Source organism: Cololabis saira, chromosome 15, assembly GCF_033807715.1.
Source record: "Cololabis saira isolate AMF1-May2022 chromosome 15, fColSai1.1, whole genome shotgun sequence".
NCBI lineage: Eukaryota > Metazoa > Chordata > Actinopteri > Beloniformes > Belonidae > Cololabis > Cololabis saira.
Window position 1 is genome coordinate 7,333,856 of NC_084601.1, and position 16,687 is coordinate 7,350,542.

A 16,687-nucleotide genomic window follows, 5' to 3' on the forward strand; every position below is an offset into this window, starting at 1 on the left:
TTAATTAGTGAGATTTACTCTCCTTAAAAGATAGATACTAGAATCAAATGCCACAATACTCTTACTAGAATTAAGGCTTGGACTACACTCACAATTAAATCATCTACTCGTCTCACTTACTCCAAAGAGAAAATCAAAATCCTGTTTTCATGAAAAAAAATAAGCAGTGTCTAATATCATTAAGCTGCAAAGAAAGGAAGTTAAAAAAGTCGTTTGTTCTTTTTTTAAATACAGATTTTCGAGTTAAATATGATTTTCAATCAACACTGACTTATTCTGAAGAACAGTCCAGAAACGGAAACAGGAGGTAAGCCAAAGATTAGGTCCTAAATGGATATTATGCAGCATGAATAATATGCTGTCATATGTTGAAGAAAGTAGGTTTGTGTCTCAAAGTGAGGATTTCTGTTTTGAGAAAGGTCAACTCACCTCTGAGGAGTAATCCTCAGCTGTGGTGGAAACTTCACTCTCTGGCTGCAAACAAGGAAAAGTAAAATCATTTAACCAATACCACATATGTAAACTGGTGTGACAAATGCAAACCATTTAAAAGGAGGTCTCACTCAGAAAAATTAAGAAAACAATAAGACAGCAATGACTTTAATCAGTGCACTCCATGTAAATGTACTGTGGACTTCTGCTTTTAAACGTCAGGGGTCCTTATATAACTGCAATTTCTTAAATTTTGCAAACCTTAACACAGTTCAAGAAATAAATAAATAAATACATACAGTAAAATCTGAAATGTAAATAGTGCAATTCTAAGGTTTGAGGTATCAGGACATCTATCCACTCATCCATCTTCTTCTGCCCATCTAAGAAACATCATCTGGTCCTCACTAGTTCTAAAAAGTTATGTAAATGCAACCAAATCCCTCAGATGAAAATGTTGTACCAATATATTCACATGTCGTGAAAAAATGAAGAAATAGAAGGATTGTGGGGGGTCAGTCAGTGTACAATAACTTGTGCTTTATTACACAACACTTTCTCTATCCATATAATTCTTTTTATGGCACTGCACTTTTTATTTTTATCTTTTATTTCTATTTTATCTTTATTTTTAATGTTTTATCTTTATATGGGTGTTTGATTTGTAAATGACAGTGCTGTGTGTGTGAGAAGGAGATGTAAATTTCCCCGAGGAAACCTCCCGAAGGGATTAATAAAGTCATCTGAATCTGAAATAACACCCTCTCACACACACAACACTTTGCTGCTTTTAGATTGGCAGATACCCCGTGTTTGATACCTGAATCTGACATGTCGCCTGTCCCTTTTACATTAACTGGCACAGTTCGCGTGTCAAGCTGACCCCACGGTAACTCACCTGATCAAAGCAGGTCACACTTATATTTGCAAAATTAGCACCTGGGGAGACTAGAAGCGACTCTGCTTCAGAGCAGGAGACGCCATAGACCAGCATGTCACAGTAACCATAAAAGATGGTCCATTGTCCGAACAACGATTGTCCGACAAAAACGATAGACCAGGGCTTTGCAAGAAGCAGACCCCATATCATAAACAAACTGACGAGCCTAAGGAAACTGCTCGTACCAGCAACGTCATCACCAGTGTTGTGCATGAAGGAGTTCAAATGAACACGTTCATTTCTGTGAGAACGTTGAACTGAACGCAACATATTTGCAAATAAAGAACTTGAACATTAACTTTTTCAGATCTGCAGATAACGAACTGAAATTTGAACTGTTCACATTACAGGACTGTCTCAGAAAATTAGAATATTGTGATTTTCTGTAATGCAATTACAAAAACAAAAATGTCATACATTCTGCATTCATTACAACTCAACTGAAATATTGCAAGCCTTTTATTATTTTAATATTGCTGATCATGGCTTACAGCTTAAGAAAACTCAAATATCCTATCTAAAAAAATTAGAATATTCTGGGAATCTTAATCTTAAATTGTAAGCCATAATCAGCAATATTAAAATAATAAAAGGCTTGCAATATTTAAGTTGATTTGTAGTGAATCCAGAATGTATGACATTTTTTTTTTTTTTTTTTTTTTTTTTTTTTTTTTAAATTGCATTACAGAAAATAAAGAACTTTATCACAATATTCAAATTTTCTGAGACAGTCCTGTATGTGAGTTTCAGCTTCACTGTTTACGTCCAATTATTACACAATACATTTCACCACATTTAAAATACTCGAAGACACGACGACTTCGCACTACATTACCCACAATGCAGTGCACACTAGCATAGCAACGGGCACCGTCTCCATGGCAACGGCGGCCCGAGCCCGGTGCAGTCTTTACATGACCAGTGAAGAGAGAGTCGCAGTTGATGCCTCAGCTTATCATTATCTGCGGGAATTTTACACATCGTCTCCCAAAGAGTCCGACGGTAGAAATCTAACCTTTCTGTGCAAATTATGTCCACCTGCGCTGAGAAAACAAGTCTGAACGTCTGTCTCGTCACCTTCACATTTGAAACGTCATGTGGAGTTAAAGCATCTGTCCACTGTGAGAAAATATCTGTAGTCCTTGACAATCAAACAAAATTCATAAAACGACCCACGTCACACTGCCTGCAGCCTTCAGGGGTTTGATTTCAGCAACAGCTAGGTAGCATTGATAATGGACTACATTGTTGGAGATTTACAGCCTCTGAGTAAAGTTGAGGGACACTAGGACAATACATGATTGTATTTGTGTTGCATTTTTATGCATGAAAAGCGCATTGCAAATAACGTTTGATTTGATTTGATATACAGTGAACGGTTTTAGGATGGGGAGGCGTTTCATTCGCACACCTAAAAATATAATTAACTGAATTTGAACTAGTTCAAAGTGAAAATGGTGAACTATGAACGTGAACTATTCCTTTTTAAACTATGTGATTAACGGAACTTTGAACTAGTTCATCAGAACTATGAACTTGCAACGGTCATCACACACGGTTTGTTCAACGGAGGTTTAGCGGGAACTGCGTTTATGGTTCCGCGTTAAATTACGGCGTAGGGTACGCAGAGTCGCGCACCGTACTGTGCGCGTCTCCGCTTACCCTACGCCGTAGGCTCTGCGTTGGTGTAACGCGGAACCATAAATCAGCCTTTAGACACGACCTCAGAGAGAGGAGCAAACTTTACCATCTAAAAAAAAAGGATGCATAAATCTTAAACAAAACTTTGTAACTTGAGAAAAGTCGATTTAGCTTGAAAATGTGAACAACTTACTCGCGCCTTCACTTCTCTGTCTGTTGTGCGATAGCTGTGCCTCTCTCACGCAGATACCGGGGCCGCCACGGTTACCGGGGTGACGGTTACCGGGGTAACGGACAGACCTGGCCACGGTTACCGGGGTAACGGTTACCGGGGTAACGGACAGACCTGGCCACGGTTACCGGGGTAACGGACACAGTAAGACCTGTACCGGTTCTGATGGAGGGATGGATCAATTTCTAGCTAATTGCATAAGAAGCACTGAAGCCAAAACTCCCTTTTTTTCCCTCTTTCTCAATAAATTCCACGCATAACTGCAACAACTGTTTAAATGTAATCATTGTTCAGCATGAAAGGTTTTCAGTATTTTCAATTAATTACTTAACTGAAGCTGCTATATTTAATTTTATATTTGGTACATTTAATGAAAATTCCAGTGACTGCCAATATTAATTAAGCTAACACAAAAACCTTCTTGTGCTTTTAAAATGGATTAGACATTGAGCTTTAATCATATTTAAGTTTCTTGCAAATGTGACCTCCATGACAAAAGGGAATTCTGGTTTCACAAGATGATTCAAAACTACTGAAATTGCATTTATCAATATCTTTACACTATAAAATCCAGTCTTAACCGACAGGATAAGTGAATTTAATACAAACTTTACATGCTAAAGCCCAAACGAACAAGTATTTTAATTAAATAATTCCCCTATGTCTTGAGAATGGAAACATGGATTGTGTTATGTTTCCCTCTGCTCACCGAGAGCAGCTTCACCAGGCCGAGGCCAAATGTTTCATTAGATAAGGACAAACATTTTCACAAGGCAACTAAAATTGACAAGAAATCAAACTTCTATTTTATGTGATTAAAAAATAAGAAATAAAAAAATAAACTGAGACAACCCACTCTGCTTTAGTCTGGGGACTAGCATGTTTAATCTGTCGGGGATGCAAAGCACTTCCTTTTTAGTCAACAATAAAAATGTCCCATCATCCTTTTTTTTTGTTAAATGGAGAGAATGTTTTCCCTCTCTCTAAAGGTAACACTCCCCACCCCGCAATAAAAAAAATTGTACAGCAAACTATGATGCATTCACTCAACCTTTAGAGCTCAAGATTTATTCTGCAAGGCCGTATGAATGGATCACCTAGACTGACGCATCTGGTTTAAAGGAAATTGTCTGTCACCGTGGCAACCAAGTAGCTTTGTGGGCATGTAATGCAGCAAATATACACTGGGTTCAAGGAAAGTGTGGCTGCACAGGAATGTGAATGACAGAGGACTCAGTCTTCATGAGCTTGAAACTATTTTGCATTTTCAGATACTCTCCAATAAATTGCAAACTGAGGAATACTTATCTGTCATAAATTAAGTCAATATTAAACTGGATTATATGTTTTCTGCAATGTTGGGTTTCAAACAGAATGTCTGAAAATGTTATCTGTTAAAGATTTATTATGCAAAAGCTATATTGGCTATATTTTCAACACCACCAGAAACCCTGGTCAAGTTTTATAATTTCCGGGCTCGACTAATGGACTACATCCTTTAGGGAGTAGAAACACCAATGATAATAAAAAAAAAAGGACTGCAGCAGAGCCAGTATTGTTTTTGCACTACTAGAGGATTTTTCAGCTAATGCTACATTTTTTTACATTGATAAAAATGTAAATGTATATTTATCCAATTACACTTAGCCCAGACTGTTATCATTCCTGATCATCTCCACCATTAAATATTTGATATTTGTTTGGTGAAATGGTGAAAATCAACAAAACTGGTATATAAACTGTAGGTCTAGACTTCTGCATACTTTATACATTTTAAAATTCTAAAAAAACTACGTAAACTATTTTCTCTTTACTGCTGAAACTCCTGCATCCCTACTCGGCTCCCACTAGAACTGGTTGCCATGACAGCAACAGCAGGCTCATTAGACTCCAGGTAACAACAGACACAATGATCTTTTTCACACAGATCTATCATTATGAAAACTCTTAATAGTCCTCTTATAACCTTTTGGAAGTCCACGTAGGCACTGGAGAATTGTCAAGAGAACGTACTCCCTCTTTCACTTTCAACGTTTCAGTAAAAAAAAAAAATCATTTGGTGTTCACAAGGCCTTCGAATTAGTTAAATATAATTCAGCTTAAAAGAATACAGACATTATTTATTTCTTAAAAAATTGCGTCAGGTCAGAGGTTTGTCTGCATCTATAAATGGACAGCTCTTTTGGAGCTCCCTCCACTGGATTTCATACTTGTTGAGTTCTGCACTGCAACATCATGATTTTGTTGTTTTTCCAGCTTTTCTGTAATAGATTTAATGCCGTTCTTGTGATTTTGGTCCTCTAGACTCAATTATTACATGAGTTCAAGGTCAAGTCATTGACTGAAAGTTGACCAGATCCTGTAGATGTAAAAGAAGTCCAAAGTTTTTCTAATTCAACAATCATGAGCCCATCTCTCATCTCTCAAGGTGGTACAGGACAGACTTTGGGAAGAACTTCCAACAATGTCCATTCCTTGGACCATTTGGCCAATGACGTAAAAGTTCTCCACTTGACAGTAAAATGGACCTTAAATTAGTTGGGAGTGGCTTTTAAAACCCTTCCTCTCACCGTGATGCTCCAGAGCACCAAACCACTAAAACTAGTACATCTGTTTAGTTTGTGATTATTGACTTAAGAAGAACACCAACTTGACTGCTATTTACCTGCTTAATTCTTATGGTACACTGGAAAAAATCTAAATCTTAACAAGAATATTTGTCTTATTTCTAGTTAAAATGTCTAATTATTAGTCAAGAAATCTCATTACACTTAAAACAAGACTAATCACTGGAAAAACAACAATTTTTACCTGTTTCAAGTAGATTTTTACTTAAAATAAAGTAGAAAAATCTGCCAGTGGAACAAGATTTTTTTTGCTTGTAATGAGAAGATAAATCTTCTCCCACTGGCAGATTTTTCTACTTATTTCAAGTGAAAATTTAGCCTACTTGAAACAGGTGAAATAACAAGTTATTTTTCTGGTAATTACTCTTGTTTTAAGTGTAATGAGATTTTTTGACTAAAAATGAGACATTTTAACTAGAAATAAGACAAATATTCTTGGTAAGGTTTTGAGTTTTTGCAGTGTATTTAGCGGGTAAATAGCATTTTTTTTCCCACTCAAAACTCCTGTATTTTTGCTTGGCTCTATTTCACCAAACAAACACCCTGGAGGACTAAATCACGGGTTGATGTTCAGCTGAGGTTGCGTCAGATCTTAAGATATGATAAGATTACAATTTATTTTTATTCTATTAGCCCTGACATTTAAAACCTTCGAAATACTTTCTTTTTCACATTACTGTGACCTAATAATAACTGCTTTTAGCATCAACATTCTCACTGAGTGGGAGGATAAGACTGATGCTAATAAAGTCAAGCAGAACACAAACCAAATTTTATTGGTCAAGTGACCAATGAAATTCATTTGCAAGTAAAGCTTAATTTTTGCAAGTAAAGTCAACTTAATTTTGATTTGATTTTAAATTGACTGTACTTGCAAAATGTATTATTTACATACAAAAAAATTAAGTAGTTTATACAAAGACTAGTCTTTCTTGATCTACATAATAATCTCATGCAAAAAGTTTAAATTTTTTTTAAGTAGATCAAGCACAATATTTGTATCAGTGAACCGTATCTTGGTCAATTTTGTCCTAATGCCCCTTTTGCAAGAACAAAACCTTTGTTTTTCTTTTTCATTTAAAGGTAATGCATGTTTCAAACTGGACATGTACTCAATGAGTGACACATTTTGAATAAATACCAGCTTATTCTAAGTAACTTTGTGCTGTCGTGTAGAGTAGTGTGTAAATAGGTTTAAGTATGTACCTCTATCTTATAGGTGTGGTCATGCTTGACGGTCTCTCCACTTCTCAGAGTCTTAGTGAAGGTAAACTCTGTTGTGGGTGGGTCTTCATGTCCTTGTGGATCATCTCTCCCTTCACCGAAGTCGTCCTCTCCTCCTGCGAGCCGGTCCGGGTCGTCCTCCACCCTTCCCTGCGAGTCGCCCTCCAAGCCTTCGGCGGCCTTCTTTTTCTTCTTCTTTTTATGCTTCTTCTGTGAGTCGGCGTGCGCTTTTCTCTGGCGGTATTCAGCTAGCTGGAAAGCAAAGAGGGCACCAGGTAATATAAAATATAAAAAAATTTAGCATGTTCTCAGAAAGGTTAAAAAGCTCTGCAAAAAACACAAGCCATCATCCGTTTTAATGCTTTTCTAGTCTACAGTCCTTGGGCCAGTTTTAAGATCTTTGTTTATCTGACCCATATCTTCAGCTGCTCGGTCAAGATCCACGTCCTTTAGCCTCTCAATTCAAACCCCCACCAGGACCAGCACCGGAGACATACTCACTTCCACCAAAGGAGAAAATACGACTGAACTTACTCTAAATCGACAGAGTTTCGTGATATTCAAGCGAAACATTTCATGCTTCGGCATGCTTAGGATCCCCGTTAGCTCTAAATGAGTCCTCCCTCACTGCGCCCATATGACCCAGCACATGCTGCGCCAGGACTTAATCCTGACTAAAGGGATTGCATTTTCAGGCTACAGTATGTCAATTACCTGTGAAAACAAATCATTGCACTCTTAAAAAGTTGATTATTTGGTTTAGCAAATAATGCCAATGCTTGTCTGTCAGTTTCTCAATCTCCTTAGATTATATCCTCAAATGTATAACACGATTTTATTACCAAACCATTCAAAACTCAAAGAAGATTCTGCAGTGACATAAGACCTGCAAAACCATGGCTGAATCCTGCATGTCCCATGCTGGATCGGGGAAGGTTTATTTTAGTCTTTGAGACAAGAAAGAAAACCTTTAAATACCTGTATGACTGGTTGCTCATTTTTAACGTGTGATTTCACAGTTTTCCTGTGAAATCACACTTATCGTGCCCAGAAAGCAGCCTCTTGACTCACTTCCATTTACTCATCACCATGGAAATGATAATACTAATTACACAGCTTGCACAGTTAGTGCTAATGGTATCCATTAGATATGAATGGCAGCAAATGAGCAGGAGAGACAGGTGAGCTGCGGTGACAGCAGGGGTCACTGGTGGATACATTTTTTTTAAGTCAAGCTGTTGTCAAGGATACCATGCTAATCCCTGCTCAACTCTCTTGCAAAATCACAAATCATCATACAAGTTTAGCTTTTCTGGGCTGTTTTGTTTCTCTGGAGGGCAGACGGTTAATGGACCGCTCGCCGATTCAACTGCCTGTGTGAGCGTGTAATACAGGAGGGGAGAAGCAAACACCCGACATTACACGGTAATAAAATAACACTTCTGAAACACTGACTTAACATTGTGTGATGCAGCTCTGCAACAAGCACATACAGAATAGCAGACAGAGTCTGGAGTCTGTCTGTCCGTCACCAGACAGACTGATTCCATCAGCTGACGAGAAATCCTTCCTTATCCTGTGAAATGTTGCAACGTCTATTGGATTGATTAGCATTTACTTTAGTACAGCTTTAGTAACTCTGATGATGACCACAGTTTTATTCTACATGTAACATGAAGTTGAGCTGTTCATTTATTTCACAACTGTATTCATTTGTCAATGGATTTTTACACTCAGTACTCGAGTTGTAAAAAAGAATCAAGGGGGATGGTGGATTTTATCATGTGGGGACAGATAATTTGTGCTGATTACAAATAATATAATATATTACAAATAATAGCACTGACCAAAACACCTGCAGAAATACTGCAGGAATGACATAGCAGCAGTTAAATGCAGCCTTCTGTAAGCTTTAAATATCCACTGGGCTTACATCTAATACATCAAAACACAACAATAAAAAACTGTTTTCTGAACTTATCAATATGACTCTGTCCTTCACAGGATAAGTAACATGGATCACTGCAAAAACTCAAAATCTTAACAAGAATATTTGTCTTATTTCTAGTTAAAATGTCTCATTTTAGTAAAAAAAATCTCATTACACTTAAAACAAGACTCATCACTGGAAAAAACAACAATTTTCACCTGTTTCAAGTAGATTTTCACTTGAAATCTTTGTTCTGCCAACAAAATAGCCCTCACTGCACACAATGCTCCCAATGCCCACTTTTTCTCTGCTTACCATCTTTTTGAAGCAGTTCTGGATTGTGGCTTAGGTTTTGCTGAATAATGAATTACACTTTGTAATTCATCTGAAGCTGCACTGCAAAAACTAAAAATCTTACCGGGAATATTTGTCTTATTTCTAGTTAAAATGTCTCATTTTTAGTCAAAAAATCTCATTACACTTAAAACAAGAGTCATTACCAGAAAAATAACTTGTTATTTGACAATTTTCACCTGTTTCAAGTAGATTTTCACTTGAAATAAGTAGAAAAATCTGCCAGTGGAACAAGATTTTTTTGCTTGTAATAAGAAGATAAATCTTGTCCCACTGGCAGATTTTTCTACTTATTTCAAGTAAAAAATTACTTGAAACAGGTGAAAATTGTCAAATAAGTTATTTTTCTGGTGTTATTTTTCTGGTGATGACTCTAAATGTTGAAATAACAGTAAAACCACATTCATTGATGAAATGACATAAGGGATGGAAAGGGGGGATGGCAGTTTTACAGGGGGGATGATTTTGACTGTTTTTATTTCAGGGGAGAGGCCATCCCCCCTCATCCCCCCTCAACTCCAGTACTGGTTAGACTAAATAAAATGATAAACTGAAATACTCTCTGCTGGGACGGTGTCATAGAGTCAATAAACCATACAGAACATCTGCCTTTGTTCAGGTAAGTCCCTGAAAAATGCAGAAATAAATGTCAAAACTATAAATGATCAGTAACTAAACTCACAACTGCATCACACAGACGGCTGGCCCCACTCCTGCAGCTTCAACCACTACACAAGCCAGTTGTTTCTGACAACTGCGGTTTGGTGATGCTGTACAAAAGGTAAGAGGCCGACACCACAGAACTACGAGTGGGTTTCATGGTCACGTTTCCACCTACTACATGTAGCTTAAAAGCCCAACGGGTGCTTGTTCTTAGCCTCCGCACCTCCACACACGACAGCACTCGTCCAGCACTTATATCTGTATCCGAGAGGAGCTTCATCTACACAAAACCAGGGCAAAGCAGAACTGAACATGAATGAAGGCCTGTTTCACAGCATGAGAGCGCCACAAAGCTGCGATATTACAAAAGAAAAGGGCAAAACTTTAAATTCTGGTTCAGTCAGGAGGAACACAGGGGCAGAAGTGGAGCATATACAGAGGGGATGGCAGCAGAAATCACCCAGAGTTCTGCCTTTCGCTGATCTGCTTATCACGGCAAGCTGCCCTGTTTGGCAGGGCAGAGCAGAGGACTGGCTGAACATACGGAGAAGTGAAGCCCGCGTCGCTCTAAACCATCTGGGAAACTAACGTAGGTGTATCACCATCTGCTGTCTGAAAACATTTCAACACACATCATGTCCACACTTAAAAAAAAAACATGCAGGGGTTTGATAGTAGCCTAAAATAGTAACTAAAGCCAGCAAAAGCTTATCATCTATCCTCCTATTGATTTTCTTTGTTTTTCTCAGTTGTAAAATAAGCTAAACTGAGGTTAAACTTTTTGGATTGCAATGACATAAATGAATGTATATCCTATGTAATTATGTCCATGATGTACGGAAGAGTATTACGGCCATGCAGGAGACAAAATATTTGACAGGGGAAGATTTTTTTTTAGTGCGCACTTCGAGAAAAAAGTCGAAATGTCGAGATTAATGTTGAAATACAATTTCAAGAATAAAGTCGAAATTTTGTTAATAAAGTCGAAATTTTGTGAATAAAGTCGACATTTCGAGAATAAAGTTATACATTTCGACTTTATTCTCGAAATTGTACTTCAAAATTAATCTCGACATTTCAACTTTTTTCTCGGCATTTCGACTTTTTTCTCGAAGTGCATAATGAAAAAAAAATCTTCCTCCTCTAAATTATTATTTTTATTTTTCTCCTGCATGGCCTTAATACTCTTCCGTAATGATGTATTTTAATTCTTTTTAATTTTTTTTTTTTAAACATTTAAATGCGTTCGTACACGTGTAACTTCAGAGAAAGTGGAAACACTGAGATCACCAGTCTGAACAGACTGATCTTGTTCATACACACTTTCGCTGCGCCTTTTTTCACTCATGTCATCACGACACAACCCTTTGTGTACGTCAACATCTCCACCATGACTATCTACACCAGGGCAGTCAACTCGGGAGAGTCCAGCCGACTCGCCAAATATTTTATTGACGTTAAGAGTGAATTCTTGTGACCTGAACACATAATAGTCATTTCATTGCAGTTCAAGCCATCTTTTGCTGCCATGATGATATATTTTCCATATATTGTGCAGTCCAACACTTCATTAGTTAGTTCAGTTTTCAAAATAACTTTATCTAAACAACTGTCTAATTAAAAAAAACACAGATTAAGTGAAGATGTAGCTTGAAATAGATACATTTATCTTTTTAAAAAGGGTGGGATTCTGTGTAAAATGTTAATAAAAACATTAGAAAGTGAGACATTTCACCATTTCTTTAAAAAAATATCAGTTGTTTTGACTTTGACGGCCACAACAAATCACAAAAGATTTGAGCCATGGGCAACAAAAAGCTGGACAAATATGTGGGAGTAAAAATAAACACCTGGAGGAAAAACTTGCACATAAGTAGGATCATTTGCAGCAGGTCAGTGACTCACTGGATGTAAAAAGTAGGGCAGAGTATACAGGACTGTCTCAGAAAATTAGAATATTGTGATTTTCTGTAATGCAATTACAAAAACAAAAATTTCATACATTCTGGATTCATTACAAATCAACTGAAATATTGGGAATCTTAATCTTAAACTGTAAACCATAATCAGCAATATTAAAATATTAAAAGGCTTGCAATATTTCAGTTTATTTGTAATGAATCCAGAATGTATGACATTTTTTTTTTTTTTAAATTGCATTATAGAAAATAAAGAACATTATCACAATATTCTAATTTTTAGGAGACAGTCCTGTATTATAGAGTGTTTTGAGCAACATATACTCACACACAGACAATGGTTTTCAAGGAAGGCCTTGTCCTATTCTGCATGAGGACACTAACCCACGGACAGCATCCATTACCAAAGTGTTAATGCATAAATTATTTGATACATTATGAAACAAGAACACAACAAAGAGGACTAAGGATTGGTGAGCAGATCGAGTCCTATATTAGAAAAGAGTAGGGCAGCATTCCTCTGCCAAAACTCCAGCAACTGGTCTCCTCGGCCTCAGGCTTACTTATTCTGTTTTACGCATTTTTCTTTTTCCTGGCGATTAGGCACAGTTTAGTGCATTGCTGTCTCGGGCAGGTAAAACATAACGGTCTTTCCAGGTGGAAACTGTGTGCCCGTTTGTTGGCATATGAAGTCCAGTCACAAGCTGCCACTCCAGAAAATTCCAATGCACTAAAGAAAAGAGCAATTTACTGCAGGCTAGAGAGGAAGCGCACAGTCAGCACCAACATGACGGTAGCCACGGACCGATATGACCGACAGTATGTGATGAAGGTTGATGCAACTCTTGTGCCCCCCCAGAACCCAGAATAACAGGATAAGATCGAGGGAGCTGTCCATGTTCCACTGAAGCAGAAACACACCCATTCAGACTTCTATCTTGTCTGTATTTGTAACAAAAACTGAAAATTACTATTCAATTTATTTCTGTTTAAAAGCTAATTTTGCCATTTTAATCCACCACGGACTTTGTCAAATTCAGCAAACATCTCATGATATTTGACGAGTCCCATGTGGACTTGTGCAGAGGTCAAACTAAACACATTCTCCAAAACAGATTCAAAGCAGGTAAGACAATAGAAGTAAGAAAATGTGCTGATAGTTATCCATATGTGCATCTACACATGAATGCCATCGAGGCTTTGCTGTCCCTATGATTTACAGGACTGTCTCAGAAAATTAGAATATTGTGATAAAGTTCTTTATTTTCTGTAATTCAATTAAAGATTAAGATTCCCAGAATATTTATAATTTTTTGAGATAGGCTATTTGAGTTTTCTTAAGCTGTAAGCCATGATCAGCAATATTAAAATAATAAAAGGTTTGCAATATTTCAGTTGATTTGTAATGAATTCAGAATGTATGACATTTTTGCATTACAGAAAATAAAGAACTTTATCACAATATTCAAATTTTCTGAGACAGTCCAGACATAGGCTGACAATAATACTCTTATTTTCACCAGACCACATAAATTTAGATATCAGTTGGGAATGACCGATTTATTCATCCAGCATGACTCTGCTAAAAACCGCAGCCACAGTCTCCTCTCCCGGGCCAGAGTACACGCCAACACAGACCGATCTTTCCACCAGGCCATTACTGCGATGGGCCCAACCAACACAATCAATGCATTGCTTCAGACCTACTTAAGTGGGAAGAGAAAAAAAAAACGAAACTAATACTTGTTGATGCTTTTACAAAGAATCTGACGCAGCTTTTCTAAGCCTTACACTGCAAAAACTCAAAATCTTACCGAGAATATTTGTCTTATTTTTAGTTAAAATGTCTCATTTTTAGTCAAAAAATCTCATTACACTTAAAACAAGAGTCATTGCCAGAAAAATAACTTGTTATTTGACAATTTCCACCTGTTTCAAGTAAATTTTCACTTGAAATAAGTAGAAAAATCTGCCAGTGGATCTTCTCATTACAAGCAAAAAATGTTGTTCCACTGGCAGATTTTTTTCTACTTGTTTTAAGTGAAAATCTACTTGAAACAGGTGAAAATTGTCAAATAACAAGTTATTTTTCTGGTAATGACACTTGTTTTAAGTGTAATGAGATTTGTTTGACTAGAAACTAGAAATAAGACAAATATTCTTGTTAAGATTTTGAGTTTTTGCAGTGTAAATATTTTTTGAAAAGTCATTTGATATCAAGATCTATAGTTTCACTCGTGTGCAACATTATCTCACTGACTAAAAACTAAACTAAACTAAAAACATCTCATTAAAAAGGTATACCCTTGATTGTCCTAAAGATAAGTATCGTAATGATCCAGGTAATGAGACTGGGGACTGTAGGACCAACACATCACGTTAAACCCTCCAGCAATTCAAGCAGCTAAAGCAGCACACTATTACAGCAAATGACTTTTCTAAGTACGTATTGTTTTGATATAGTGCTGTAGTCAATAACAACTATAATCGAAAAGTAAAAGCAACCAGTGTGAATTAAGCCAATGAATAAGCTATGTAATCTGTGCTAGTTATAGTCCATTCATCACACCGAGGAAGGGAGGACACTTGGAGCTGAGAGATTAACTATTCAGGGCCAAGATAAGAAGATCAAGTGTCCTAAAAAGCTGCGACAGTGACATTGACCTATCTGAAACATGAGAAAATACAGATACAGGACTGTCTCAGAAAATTAGAATATTGTGATTTTCTGTAATGCAATTACAAAAACAAAAATGTCATACATTCTGGATTCATTACAAATCAACTGAAATATTGCAAGCCTTTTATTATTTTAATATTGCTGATCATGGCTTACAGCTTAAGAAAACTCAAATATCATATCTCAAAAAATTAGAATATTCTGGGAATCTTAATCTTAAACTGTAAGCCATAATCAGCCATATTAAAATAATAAAAGGCTTGCAATATTTCAGTTGATTTGTAATGAATCCAGAATGTATGACATTTTTTTTTTTTTTTTTTTTTTTTTTTTTTTTTTTTTTTTTTTTTTTTTTAAATTGCATTACAGAAAATAAAGAACTTTATCACAATGTTCTAATTTTCTGAGACAGTCCTGTATATTCTCTGGATGCAGTAACAAAAGTAGCAGTGTTATCTGCATTTTGGTCTGGATATAATCATAAAAAAAGCTTTGTATTCATCAGAACCAATAGCTTTTCAATTTAATAAGTATGACAGAATTAGGTTTGTGAAGAATATTATAAATCTCCACACAAAAAGGTAAGCAGCAATAAAAGTCCTTTCTATCCTCTGAAGACACCATTCAATGTTGTAAGGTAGAGTAAAACTAAGCAATGCAGTTCTCTCTTCCAATGTTTTGCTTAATTGATAGCACCACTAAATTCTACATCCTGCTGAAGCATATTCCTGATTTTGAACACTACATCTTTTTCCATATTTGGCGTCTTGCTTTATGGTCGATGTGTTTTTCAAAGAGAGTTTCGTAAGCTTAAAAATCAAAAAACAGCAGAGCTGAGACAAGGTCGTGAAAAAAATTTAAATCTATTATTGACAGAATAAACACTTGTCAACATGTTCAATTTGGAAGAGAAACAAGAAAGAAAGAATACATGTGCAGCTCGGATGTGGAACAATGGCTCAGCAACACCAGCCCACAACGTTCACTATGCTTATTGTTTGTTTTGACTCTGTAGGCACTTGACTGGTAACGTAAAACGGCTGATTGACAGCTTGCCCTTCAGTCAGACGTCAGCATAAAGTCATTGTTCACATGCATCGCTAAGTCAGTCGCTGGTTCTTGCATTTTATTTTTTGAAACAGAAAAAGCACAAGAGCTAACCTGGGAAAAAGGCAAAAGACAGGCCATGTAACCCACTAAACATACATAAATACCAATAGCATTAATAATTTTAATATATTTACTCAAGCAGTGGATTTATTTCACTGCTCTCAAATGCATGACGTTGGATTCAGTTTGATTTCATTTGACTGACGTCACAAGTAATAATGTCCTAGATATCTTTGCAAAACATTATGAGTGATAGCTGTTCAGTGGAGCATCTTGAAATGTTTCAGTACTGCATGTGAGGACATGATGACACGGAACAAACAGCAGTAAAACCAGCTTGTAGCAAAGAAAGTTCTTTGGTTTGTTTTTGTTAAGGTAAAATACCAGACTCAAAACCAGGGAGATGGTCTTTCACATGGTCTCTCCAACTGTGCAAACCTAAAAGCTTAGAGGACAAGCTCTAATCTGAAACCTGCCGTGAAGAAGAGTCTTCAAACAGCATAGTAAATGCCTCTCTGCAGCACTGTGATATCACTTCCACAACAACCTCCTCTGTCGCATGTCTTTGACAGAATTCATACCAATTCTCTAACTGTATTTTGTGAAAATGGATAGTTTATTCAGAATCCTGAGTGAAAAAAAATTTAATTTTAAGAGAAACCATGAGGCCACAGAAACTTTGTGCATGTAAATTTACAGGACTGTCTAATTCATACTGTAATTGTATACTGGGATAAAGTTTTGGGATAAAGTTCTTTATTTTCTGTAATGCAATTAAAAAAACTAAAATGTCATACATTCTGGATTCATTACAAATCAACTGAAATATCGCAAGCCTTTTATTATTTTAATATTGCTGATTATGGTTTACAGCTTAAGATTCCCAGAATATTCTAATTCTTTGAGATAGGATATTTGAGTTTTCTTAAACTGTA

The 16,687-nt window shown here is 36.5% G+C and overlaps 1 protein-coding gene across 7 annotated transcripts in view; it reads right to left on the reverse strand.

Moving 5' to 3' along the window:
• akap9 (A kinase (PRKA) anchor protein 9) overlaps positions 1-16,687 on the reverse strand; it is an 89,294-nt gene that overhangs the window by 71,325 nt on the left and 1,282 nt on the right. For 6 of the 7 annotated variants that reach the window (XM_061742363.1, XM_061742365.1, XM_061742362.1 and 3 more), the window contains exons 1-3: positions 7,631-7,732; positions 7,079-7,348; positions 430-474 (exon numbers count right to left, since the gene is read on the reverse strand). In XM_061742363.1, the coding sequence (XP_061598347.1) occupies positions 430-474; positions 7,079-7,348; positions 7,631-7,684 (369 nt within the window). In that variant the 5' untranslated portion in view covers positions 7,685-7,732. Of the gene's footprint in view, positions 1-429; positions 475-7,078; positions 7,349-7,630; positions 7,733-16,687 lie in introns of those variants that run through there. The other variant, XM_061742361.1, reaches the window with a different exon arrangement.